General features: G+C 40.3%; 1 protein-coding gene across 3 annotated transcripts in view; it reads right to left on the bottom strand.

Annotated features, from left to right (window-relative positions):
- Positions 1-13,269, bottom strand: part of LOC120312524 (protein argonaute-3) — a 46,275-nt gene that overhangs the window by 17,990 nt on the left and 15,016 nt on the right. Inside the window, exons 2-6 of one of the 3 annotated variants that reach the window (XM_039353330.1) lie at positions 12,238-12,289; positions 9,366-9,486; positions 8,961-9,169; positions 5,410-5,546; positions 2,916-3,050 (exon numbers count right to left, since the gene is read on the bottom strand). In XM_039353330.1, coding sequence (XP_039209264.1) covers positions 2,916-3,050; positions 5,410-5,546; positions 8,961-9,169; positions 9,366-9,470 — 586 coding nt within the window. In that variant the 5' untranslated portion in view covers positions 9,471-9,486; positions 12,238-12,289. Of the gene's footprint in view, positions 1-2,915; positions 3,051-5,409; positions 5,547-8,960; positions 9,170-9,365; positions 9,487-12,237; positions 12,290-13,269 lie in introns of those variants that run through there. The other 2 variants (XM_039353329.1, XM_039353331.1) reach the window with 2 other exon arrangements.

The raw sequence follows: 13,269 nt of genomic DNA, 5'->3' as shown, positions 1-13,269 counted from the left end.
GGCTCTGATATCTAGGAAAACCCAGTGGATTATGAAGACAAGTTGGTTTTGATGTCAGCAGATGGCATTTTCTTTCTCCCACCACAAAGAACACGGACAGCACCTGAAGGCATTTTTTTCCTGTTAATGCTGCTTGCCATATCTGGGAAAATAAAGCTCTAAAAACCCAAAAATATCAAGACAAACACAGGCATCCTGTTATCTCCTTTATGCAAGGAATACAACTTTTGGGAGATAACCATGTTTCACTAAGAGGTGTCTTTTTTCCAATTCCAGTAGTATCAAAACCTTTTTGTGGACATTCATTTACTTTTTGATTAAAATGAGTATGAGCGAGTGAATGCATCGCAGAGAACAATGACTTCCTTCCTTCTCAAAAGTCTGTTCATTTCCAGGGTGGAAGGAAGCCATAGCCTGTGAATGCTAAAAGGAAATGAAACAGCAAATACGATCCAAATCAAAGAATCCATATTTATCTTTCCTCTTCTCCTAGAGCAGAATTGGCCCAGACAGCATCCACACCAGCCAACTGGACACATATCTTTAAAATGGCTACACTTTTTGCAAGATTTCAAGTAAGAAGATGCAAGACCTTGGAAAGGGGGGGGGGTGCATTATCCAAAATATAACATTTTTCTGGATTTGCAACATTTGGGGCCTTTTATTTCTTTTTTTTTTCATCCCTCTTCATGCAAGATTACACGGTGGCACACTGCCCAGGAAAAACACTGCTGATGCTTGCCATAAAGGAACTACAGCTGCTAGTCTGAATGCCACTGTGCAGCACTGATAATTGGAACTGAAATGGAGGCTTATCAGCAAACCTGCTTTGTCTGAAGCAGTGACAAGTATCAAAAGAGCATGTCTCACTTTACCGTCTCAGGATAAAGGCTAATACTTTTCACTACTGCTAATTTAAAATATGCACATGCATCCTTTGATTTAAAATAGCCAAAGTAGCTTCAGGTCCACACAAAACATATCCTCACAAGGGATGTTTTTCTTCCAATTCCAATACGGCAATATTTTCATTTATTTATTGGTACTTCTCGCCTTTTGTCCAGGAGCTCAAGATGGCATACATAATACTCCCACTCCCCATTTTTTTTTTCACAACAATCTGCAATAAAGTTGGTTGGCCTGAGAGGAATAACTTCGCCAGAGTCATCCAGTGTGCTTCCATGGCTGATATGGGATCTGACTCTGGATCCCAGAACTCAAGGTAATCCTCAAGTTACGATCGTAACTAAGCCTGGCAATTACAGTTCTAAGTCAGGATGGTTGTAAAGCCGGTTATCACATGACCAATTTGATTCTGACCAACTTTTTTCTGCGATGGTTGTTAAGAGAACCTGGCAGTTGTTAAACAAACCCACTGTTCACTATGGGTTGGGCCAAAAAGTAGAAGTAAATGCTTGTTTCTGGCAAAAACGTCATAAATGGTGATCCTATGACCATGGGATGCTGCAAACGGCCATAAATGTGGGCCAGCTGCCAAATGCCCAAAATACAGTCACGTGACCCCAGAAGGAGTGTGTCATGCCTCTGTTGGAGCCTGCGGAGGAAAATGAGCTGGAACTGACCAATGGAGGTCAAGGGAGAGGGGTCTATGGCTTCAGAGGAACGTGGGGAAGAGCAGGCCGGGGCAGGCCAGGGCCCTCCAGAATTGGGGCAGGAGGAACAGGAGAGGCAGAGTTCAGGCGATGAGCAAGGGCCACCCCCCACCCAATCCTAGAGCAAAGAGAGTGGAGCGAAGGAGGGAACAACGTAAGCAGGCTCAACTACTAAGGAGGAGAGCATCCCGCCCCTCTCCGCAAGGCACACCTGGAGACTGAGATTTAAGGAGACGTTGTGGGGAGAGGCATTTGTCAGGAACAAATGCTGATTCCTTGGAGTTTGGTGTGTGTTGTTGCTGATCTCTTGTTCAGTGACTTCTACTTGGAAACCCAGAAATTCTGACCATTGGACTGGCTGACAACATTGCTTGGATGTTCAAAGATCTCGGACTGTATTTTGGCTTCCCTTTTGAAACCGCGTGTATTCACAGACTCCTTAGGTTTATGATGTATGTGTCATTCCTTGTTATCTCCGTGGCCTTGAGTAAAATCCTCTCCTACTCAGACTGTATGTGAAACTACTTGCAGCCAGAGGCGGCTGAAGGGGTGTGTGTCTTCCTTTGTTTGGAGGCTTGTCAGAAATGTGGGAGCATTTGGGGAAAATTTGAAGCAATTAAAGGGCAGTTTGAATTGCCAGCTGACTGCACTGCCTCTGTGCTGTGCCCTGGGTCATCACAGGGTGGCGCTGGAGTTGTGGAACTATTAAGAGATCAGTTGTAAGTTGAGGACTACTATATATCATGCAAGACAATGTTTTGATAGCTGGCTGAAGTAAGTAGCAAATGAAACAGAGTAGAAATATCTCAAAACAGTACTACTTGAACATAACTATATTCTGGATGCTCCCTATGTCTTACACTGGGTGCATTTGTAATGTGACTGTTTGGCTAGCATATAACCAGCCTAGTTTTGTCAGGAAGCTGCACTACGGCAGCTGAAAGAATACAGTAGTAAAAGCCAATCAGAGATGATCCACAGTGTGGCTAGAAGGCAAGAGATAAAGACATAGCACACAATTCTGGCAATGGGGCCTTCCTGGCCATGCAGACTGAAATCTCTACAGTCCAGGCAGCTGGAAAAAATCCTTTGTTTACTGGGAGATGATACATTTTCAAGAATGCAAATTCATTGCCCATCACCCAGATGCCATGCTAATAACTCACTGTGTGGCACCAAGGATAATGTCCCATTATATGCTTTGATTAATGTGGAGGTCTGAGATCTAAGCAAGCACCTCCTAAAGCAATAAGATTAGCGCGGTGTGGATGCGTGCTACATTTTATTATTTTTTTTACTCACCCTTTATCTCTTTGGTGAATTTTACACGGTGAGAATCAGTCAGAGGTCGTGGCTGTTCATCAATGTTGTGGATATCAAGAACTTCACACATGAACTGAATTACAGGTTGTGCTTTGTAGAAGGCAGTGGCAGAAACTAGGGGGGAAAAAATTAAGGAAATAAATGGTCTTCAAAGTTGTCATACAATCTCTTATCTAAGATAAAGGATCTCATCAACTGGAGGGCTTACATTTCATCCCAGGGATTCTTTAGAAGCAGTCTAACGCCTTTTCTGATTAACGCATTTTATTAAAAGTGAGTTGCAGTTCACGAAAGCTCCTTCCTTTTAATAAAAACCTGTTAGTCAAGAATGGTGCTATCAGACTCTTTCTGACAGACTAACACAGCTTTCCACTTACAATGCCCAGGAGTTCTTTGTTTCTCCTTTAATTTATTCTGATTCAAACGCTGGTATCGAGACAAGATGGGGTTGAAAACATGACATCAGATAGAGCAAATCTGGGAATTTTTTCATATGCTTGGCTGTGAGAGAATTATAAACAAGATGCATATGACACCTACACAGTTTCCTTCACTGACATAATCACCAAGTAGCAAACTTGACTTGTATCTTAAATTATGTCATGAAGAAATACTGACCTCTCTGCTACTAAGCAGATTCCTCATTCTCTTATCAACTCCAATATTTGACCGTACAACACTGCATTCTTTCCAGCTCCAGTTTTTGGACCAAAGCATTTTAACATACAGGTAGTCCTCAATTTAAAACTGTAATTGAACCTGGATTTATGGTCCCAAGTCACTCTGATTGTTAAGCAAGTCACATGACCAGACCCAATTTTATGACATTTTTTGCAGCAGTCATTAAGCGAACACAGCAGACATCCATTTTATGAATCCATTTTACCCAATGGGCAGGTTTTGCCAGAAACCTAAAGTAAAAAACATCCAAAATTGCATTCACATAACTGGGATGCTGCAAGCAAACTGCCGAGTGCCCAAATTGCAATCGCTTGGCTGCAAGGGTGTGTGTGTATGTGTTCGTCGAAATTGGATGATAGTTTTTGGAGGGTCCATCATAACTTGTCACTAAGAAACTGGTCATAAGTCAAGGACCACCTGTATTTCAGGATGCCCGAATTTCTTTTTGCTTTGCAATATTCTTCAACTGATTCAAATGTCTTTTGTTTTTATCCAACCTAATATTCAATCTATGATCTGGAAATCTTTTATTTTTTTTAAAGAAGTTTAGGTCCAGAAAATTTCTAAATAAGCAGAATTAATTTAATCTGGAATTTTGCCAGTGAGGTTAGACATAAACGCAACCAATCAATAAGAAACACTTCCATAGGAATTTTAAATTTTGGAGTAATGTGAAAAGTTTTTGCTTGGAGAGAGCAACTTAAAAACTGATTAGCTTTTGTGCTGGTCTGAGAGACCCAGAGAGAAAGAACTACTTTATTAGAAAGCATAATACTCTTTTAAATGATCTACCTATAGCAGTGATGGCGAACCTTTTAGAGACTGAGTGCCCAAACTGCAACCCAAAACCCACTTATGCATCGTCGAATGCCGGGTGGGTGTGGCCCATTGGCTGGGCGTGGCCCATTGGCTGGGCGTGGCTGTGGTGGTAACGGCAGACTGGGTGGGACTAAAAAGTTCAATCAATCAATTCCAACTTTGAAAGATCTTATTTTTTTTCCCACGAGAAGTTGAAATTGATTGATTGATTGAACCTTTTTTTTTTTTTTTTGCACATGACGGCAGAGACCTAAAGCGAAAAGGTTTTATAAAACCCAGCTAAAGGCCTAGGACTGGGGCGACGGTGCGTATGCCCACAGAGAGGGCTTGAGTGCTGCCTCTAGCACCCGTGCCATAGGTTCATCACCACTGACCTATAGTTTAAGTGTCATATACCACAGAAACAGAACCACCAGGAGCCAAAACATCCCGATGCCAGCCTGGTCTAGAATCCCTGCTGGGATCTTGCCTGGCACCAACATGGCCAATGTACAAACAAGAGAATCAGAATAAAAATCTACATTATTGAAGTGTAGATGCAGTTTATTCTTCCATGGGTTAATTAGAGGAAAGTAATCAAGCCAATTTGAGGTTCAAGCATGAAAATATGCTTCAGAATTGCAACATAAATTCTTCTCTTTCCTACCTCCACTTACAATTTCTTTGGATAGAGGCACCCCTGTTATTCCTAACAGAACAAAATAACATTTGTTTTGTTTCCCTAATTCCATGTTTCTCAACCTTGGCAACTTGAAGGTATGTGGACTTCCATCCCAGAATTCCCAAGGGGAATTTATAAAAAAAAAAAAACAACGAGATTTGTAAAACAGCAGGCCTTTTCCTTACAAAACGCCAAAATGAATTGTCTGTGTTTAAGCCTTCATAATGCATTCTCGTATCCATACAAAACGTCAATCTTTTATAAACCCCGCCCTCCCTCGCCTGCCATTTCTCAAACGGAACTGGTGGTTACCATCAATATTTAGCATCATTTTCCACATTGCTGGTCGAACAGACTGATGAAATCCAAACCAAACTTCCCTGCCACCTCCCAACGGATGATCATAGCCTTCGGGAGCCGAAAAAAAGGAACGGCCTACAGGTGTATACCTGTGTAGGGAAGGAACCAAGTTTTTTAATTGATCTATTTCACAGGTCATCGTAAACTACATCAGACAGGTCAAACTCGCGATGTATTGGAGCTTTTTCCCCATTGCCGGCAATGGGGCAGGCGCGGTTTCCTGGCGACGCATCTGGCCCACGGGCCGGCAGTTTGACACCCCTGAACTACATGAATGCCTGGTGGCTCATAATAATAATAATAAAACAATAGAGAATAATAAAAAATAAATAAAGAGAATACAGGTAGTTCTCGAGTTATGACCACAATTGGGATATGACCAGCAAGCAATGCAATTGTTAAGTGAGTCGTGCTCACTTTTACTACAGTTTTTGATGTACGATCGCAGGGAGGGTGTCACAATGGTAACTTCTAGGATGGGTCATAAGTTACTTTTTCTAAGACTGTTGTAAGTGCCAACCATCATTAGACGAATGGTTAGTTAGGGGCATGGTGGCTTAACAGTTAAGATGCTGGGCTTGTCAACACAAAGGTTGGCAGTTTGAGACCCAGGTACCACATGACAGGGTGAGCTCCCATTCCTGCCAACCTAGCAGTTTTGTTGTTGTTAGTTGCGAAGTCGTGTCCGACCCATCGCAACCCCATGGACAACGTTCCTCCAGGCCTTCCTGTCCTCTACCATCTTCTGGAGTTCATTTAAGCTCACGCCTCCTGCTTCAGTGACTCCATCCAGCCACCTCCTTCTCTGTTGTCCCCTTCTTCTATTGCCCTCCATCTTTCCCAGCATCAGGCTTTTCTCCAGTGAGTCCTTCCTTCTCATTAGGTAGCTAAAGTAGTTGAGTTTCAACTTCAGGATCTGGCCTTCTAAAGAGCAGTCACAGTTGATCTCCTCTAGGACTGACCGGTTTGATCGCCTTGCAGTCCAGGGGACTCGCAGGAGTCTTCTCCAGCACCATAGTTCAAAGGCCTCCATTCTTTGGTGCTCAGCCTTTCTTATGGTCCAGCGTTCACAGCCATACATAACAACTGGGAACACCATGGCCTTGACTATACGTACTTTTGTTGGCAGGGTGACGTCTCTGCTTTTTAGTATGCATACCTAGCAGTTTGAAAGCATGCAGATGCGAGTAGAAAGTAACAGCATGCCATGTGCCTCAGCATACAGTCATGCTGGCCACATGATCAGCGAAGCATCTTTGGATAACACTGGCTCCCTCAGCTAGCCAATGGAGATGAGCACCGCCCCCTGGAATCAGACACAACTGGACAGGAGAAAACTTTACCTTTTTTTTTCAAGTTGAGGGCTACCTGCATTCCGTCACTGAGAACCATTCATTTATCATTTATCAACCATTCAAAGATACAAAGATGCTGAGAAATGACCCTTAAGACTAGTTCTTGCACCTACGACTGCTGCAGCATTCCCGCGTCATGTCATCATGATCGGTGTGCTTTGTAATTGGCTTGCATTTACAACAGTTACAGCATCCCAGGGTCACATGATTGCCACTTGTGACCTTCCCAGCTGGCTGTAGAAGAGCAGGCAGATCTTGGGGTGGGGAAGTGGAGAATTAAACACATCATCAGTTTAGAATGCTTGTACTGCCACAAGAGATTCAAGTCCAGTCTCTCCTGAATTCCACTGACCACTATTGAGCACCAATTTAGTGCTGACCATTAGATGCCTAGGTTCTTGTGCATAGGTATCAATAAATCATCTACGTTGCAACCTTATGAATAGTCCTGATTCTCTGCACCTGCCACTGTCCTCTGACAAGCAAAGTCAATTGGGAAAGATAGATTAACTTAATGACTGTGTAATTTGTTTAATGACCATAGTGAAAATGATCATACATTTGGGGCTGGTCATATTGACTTGCTGTCAACGCTGCAAATATTGTATATTCTTGCTTTTGACAATGTGCAGAACTGTCTGGTATTTATGGGGTTAATACAGAGCAGAAGGGGGGGTGGGGGTAAAGGGGGGGGAGAAAGAGGAAGGAAACCTTTGACCTTCACACTAATTGGATAGTATGCTATATGACAGCTAATTTAGGGAGGGAACATACTAATAATTTAACTGCTCAGAGGAAGAGAACTTAGATCTTAGCATAAAAAGCCTCCGTTATGCCTGTGCCATTTTGTAACAATAAATGACTTTTAGGAAAATAAATGCCTGGAAGTTCTTTGAAGTATTTCATTAGCCGGAACCATAACACTTGCTTTATCACCCCACTGACTTATGACAGAGGTTCCAGTCCCAATTGTGATCTTAAGTTGAGAATTACCTGTACTTGTAAAGCAAAAGACAGCGCTTCAAAATTGTCACTTAAATTAAAAGGGTTTGCAAATTGTAGGATCTCATTTTTGAGTTTGCAAACAGAAAATCACTTTTAGACAAGATCTTCTAATAGAGCTGCTCTGTTGTTGTACTAGGAATTAGAACAGCTGAAATCTAATACAAATAGAATTAATTATTAATCAGGAATGAAAAACAGCTGGATTTAGCACCTTTAATCTGTTGAAGGGCTCCACACAAAGGATTTGTTTTATTACCTGGTATTTATTATCTTTTAAAAAAAAAACTGAGAAAGAGAACATTCTAAGAAAAAATAGTTTGCTTGAATTATCTAAGGAATTTATCACAGAAGCGCTTCACACCTCATTTTCCCCAATACCACTCAATCTGGAGTTTTACTTTTCCTTCAATATTCCCCACCTACAAGGGTTTGTCTCATTTTTGGGGGAAGGGAATGTTGAGGTTGTAAAAACCAGGTATGTAGAACATTTACCCTTGAAGGCACTGAAGTTAAACAGGTAGCTTATAAATGTTCAAATTATCAACTTTCAAAGACCAATTCCCATTATAAACAGCCGGTTCCTGAAAATATATCTTCATATAAAATTGCTTTAAAAACACAGATTTTGTAATTTCAAGCTACAGACCTAATACACAAGATGAAGCAACACAGCTGGTGTTGCTTCTGCTTTAGTGTCTGTCACTTTGTCTTTATTGTCTGTCACTTGTCACATTCACAAGTCTCCCATTGCCCTTGATCTTCACTTAATGACATACTTGTGGGAAAACTTTCCAATTATTCAAGAATTTTCCTATTCATTTCTACTGGAACTAATCTGCTCAACAAACACAACTGAGAAACTTTCAGGGATCTCACTAATGCAAAATGCACGCTCTCCTCATCACCCCAAACCCTTGCAGGCAAGTCTAAAACAGTGTTTCTCAACCTTGACAATTTTAAGGCATGTGGATTTCAACTCCCAGAATTCCACAGCCAGCAATGCTGGCTGTGGAATTCTGGGAGTTGAAGTCCACATGCCTTAAAATTGTCAAGGTTGAGAAACACTGGTCTAAAAGCAAAACTGCTCAAAAAAACAAAATTAACTATAGATATAAACAGCACAGAGCACAGCGGGAAACCTACTTCATGGAGGGTAAATGTCGTAGCACCACATCAACAGCATGAACAGGGTTAGTGCTGATTGGCTTGTCCAATTCCAGAGGCTCAGGTAAGGTTCGTCCAGTCAGAACTTCATGCAAGAGGTGCCAGCTTACCCGGGAAACGAATTTTATGGACACCTTGAAGGGACGGTCTTTCCCACCTTCTCCTGGCAACGTTACATCCAAATCAACCTATTGGGAGAAACACCATGGAAGAGGAAGTAAAAGGGTCAAGCTCAGTGTGAAAAGTCAAGAGAGATGGGCTTGTAAATTTTACTTTCATTTCTTTGCTAACTGAAATATATAACAAACAATTGAAAACAACGATGAAGCAATGTCTTATAGCTTTAGATCTGTCACAAATAAGGAAACCATGTAACTGTCTTACCCCAGTTGTTGCTACAGGGAGTGGATTGGCTGTATAAAGGCTTCTTTTACCATCGTAAACTGGTCTACGGTCACCAAATATTGTCACTTTAAAATGCTGCACCATTGAATCTACTACCTCCCTAGGAAAATTAAAGAGGGGAAAAAAGTATATTTGCACATTTAAATGGCACGACATTCAGAGAGAATAAACAAAAGAAGTTCATTACATTAAATATAATTATTAATAAGAATAAAGTTGGACTATATCAGTGGTGGCGAAACTTTTAGAGACCGAGTGTCCAAACTGCAACGCAAAACCCACTTATGCATCAATGGGTGCCGAGTGGGTGTGGCCACCGAGCTGTCGGCTCGTGCTCGCTCGCTCGCTGTCCGCTCCGACTCGTGCTCGCTCTCACGCTGCCTGCAGCAAATGCTGCTTCCGCAGAAAGTTGCTCCTTTTATAGCCTCTCGCCTATTCCCAGACTGCGCATGCGCGGAGAGGAGGAGCAATGGCTCATGTGTCACCAGAGACGGCTCCGCGTGCCGCCTGTGGCACACGTGCCATAGGTTCACCACCACGGTACTATATCATTAATAACAATAAAACAATCTAATCACTACACAAGGGAGATGGAAAAAGCTTACAGGTATATTCTCAGTACCCCTATATAGCTTTTTAGTTTGGAAAGACAAGATACAGTATAAATAATAAATAAAAATAACTTGTAGCATGTGTTTAAATACTAGACAAGCCATATCTTATCTCTGTGTTTTCTAATTTTGAATTCTTTTATGCAAAGCTGCTTATTTACGTAATCTTTTCTTATTACAGTAACTTCAGCTGTCTAGCTTCCTCTAAAACACAAACATTATATTTTTTTCAGTGTCGGTAGATTAAAAACAGTCTTTACCCTGATCCGATCATTTATTCCTTCCCTACCACATTAAAACTGCTGTTTTTGTGTTTTGTATTCCTGGTACAGCTTTCAGATTAGAGATTATTAGATACTGATTTTTTTTTAAAAAAAAAAACTATTTTAAAAAATAGTTTAGATTTTAAAAATAAATATTTAAAATAATTTTTGAATAACCTGTCAGAAGGAAAGGCAATTTTAATGCTGTGAATTTTGTTGACTAGTGCATTTAACACACCAGAACAAAACAGTCCAGACCGCTAGATAAATCTAGTGTTTTGATCCCATTTCAATCTACTTTTGAATCACATGGGGGAGAGGAGAGATAAAAGCAATTGCTCTTTGGTGGTACACCACATCATGAATAGATATATAAGAGAAGTAGGAGGCCTGTTCATCTTTTCAGGAGATTTATATCATTTTAGGATTAGGTGATATGACTCCATTTGTCTCCACTCATACTTGGTTATTAACTACTTCAAAATGATTCTAGGAGACCTCTGTTTGTTCTGCCACATCACTTATGGAGCACATTCTATTTTGTCTTCTGAGGTTTAATAGCTACTAAAAAGCAGGAGTCTCCCAATCTTGGCAACTGTAAGACTTGTGGCTGGGGAATTCTGGGAGTTGAAGTCCACAGGTCTTAAAGTTGCCATGTTTGGAGACCCCCTGTTATAAAGGAATGTCATCCTTGAAAGGCAGTGATGAACATCATCTCCTGTCAGCTCTGAATTGATAATACTCTTTCTGTGACAATGACCTAAAAACCCATTTATCAATTTTTTAAAAAAAATGTATAGCCAACATGTCATTTTCTTTAGAAAAGTATTATACAGCTTGAAAAGCAAATGGCTTTTTATAAAAACAGATCTGCCAATTGGCATTTGAAACAAACTGGAAGTTAATGAAGGCGTTAATACAAGCAAAACATTTCCAGTGGATTCTATTCAGTTAGATTATAGCACTGTGGACCATTTGATGCTTCTGAAGCATCTTTGAAAAAACGGTAATTTTGAAGTTAACAAAGCATGTTTAAACAGATATTTAGTGCTACTTTCACTCCAGCAACGGAAAATTGGATTTAAAACCTCTAAGCTAGAGAAAGTTCTATTGGTCCTTATACTTTTGTAAATCCTGCCTTTTTCACTCAAGCCTGCAGCTTCATTGAAGTTCTCCAGAGATGCCATTCCTTGAATATTTTCAGTTATTGACACTAAGTGATGCAAAGTATGATTTCTCAGTGTATATAGAATTACAGAGGAGGAAAGTCCAACCTCTAGCTCACAGCGAGAATTCAAATTAAAGCATCCCTATCAGAAAGCTATCCAGAAGGAGCTCGCCAACAATCTTGGTAATTGGTTCTACAGCTGAAGAAGCCCTACTGTGATAATTTTTCCCTAACACCCAGGTAGATTGTTTTGGGATGGATTCATGCTGACTTTTGTCATTACTGTACTGTTTTTCAAGATCACTTGAGATTAAGTGCTCTCTGAATCTCCCTAGGTTCTAAGGCAGTGGTTCTCAACCTTTTTAATGTCGTGACCCCCAATCGGTCGTACGTCAAAGACTACTCAACCAGTCATAAGTCAAGGACTACTCAACTGGTGCAGCACCGTTTGCAGAATGGGACTTTTGGCGGGCTCAGCAGGGCAGAGACAGCCTGGACAATTCCTATTGGCTTTTGAAAGCCAATAGAATTAGACTCTATTCAAGAGAGTCTATTATATTGGCTTTCAAAAGCCAATAGAATAAAAGGGAGTAGCACAGCTAAGGAAAAGGGGGGAAAAAATGGCGGACTGCGTTGTTTGGCGACCCCCGTGAAATGGTCGTTCGACCCCAAATGGGGTCCCGACCCACAGGTTGAGAACCACTGTTCTAAGGTATTGATGACAGATAACTGGTCTACAGCATTTGAAAGGAAAATATTCTAAGTCATTATGGAACAGCAAACAGACTTTTGTGTTTAATATTATTCACCTTGAAACCTCAAGATACGGTAAACAAATAATCTCTTGTATAATCACAAGAACTGTGGTGGGAAAAATGGAGGGAGAGAGGTCAGTTTTGAATAGAAAATGAATATAAAACTAACAGTATAAATATAGAATACACAAAGCATAAACCTTAATGTTGCACAGAGCCCTTTTATATAAAATTGTAAAATGTTACTTATCTATACATGTATTTTACAACTAAAATTATATTCTTTGTAATAATTATATAGCAACACCATTCCTTAAAATTAACAGGCCTCAATGGACTAAGATCACAGGATTTAAACCCAATTCTATCATTTTTTCTTTGACACACCAAATTCCCTGAAGTCGCAAAACACATATTTTCATTATCTCCTAAAGATGAGTATTTAAACAACACAGATCAATATTACAGCAAAAATAAAGGAAGCATTATGGAAAATCTAGCCAAGAATACTTACTGCATAGCATATAAACAATAGCTGATGAAACTACTCAGCAAGTATAAAGTCAGTCAGCTGCAAGACCATGATTTCACATCATATGGATATTGCAGAAGCCCAAACCAGTTTGAATTCTTTTTAATTTACTCAAGCTAAATTACTTGCCTAGTGGACAAATTACATGATCCCTCAATAGGAAGAACAAGATACACGTCTGGTATTAAAACCTTTCCATTCAAGGGACTTCGAAATTCTACTTTTTCTTGAAATCAAACCAGAGTTAATTACCTATTTTCACCATTTGCAGATCAAGAGACAGAGTTCTTACCTATGGGTTCAAAACCTTTAATACACGTAAAAAGTTACCCATGTTTATAGTTTCCAGTTCTAATGAAGCATTTAATCAAATATAATTCTAGAACTAGAACTAGAATTGCTTATGGGACACTGTGCTACTTTAAATAAAACTGTAAGATTGCAGAAGATGCAGAAAGCAAACAACAAAAATGTCTAAATGGTTGGAACAATTCCTGTGTTTTGATTTTCTTTGGTACAGAAAATTGTCAAGTTGGAATAATGTATATAACATG

Source organism: Crotalus tigris, unplaced genomic scaffold (genome assembly GCF_016545835.1).
Source record: "Crotalus tigris isolate CLP2741 ecotype Arizona unplaced genomic scaffold, ASM1654583v1 scf7180000018517.1768243, whole genome shotgun sequence".
Classification (NCBI taxonomy): Eukaryota; Metazoa; Chordata; class Lepidosauria; order Squamata; family Viperidae; genus Crotalus; species Crotalus tigris.
This window is presented reverse-complemented; position numbering and strand designations above follow the sequence as displayed.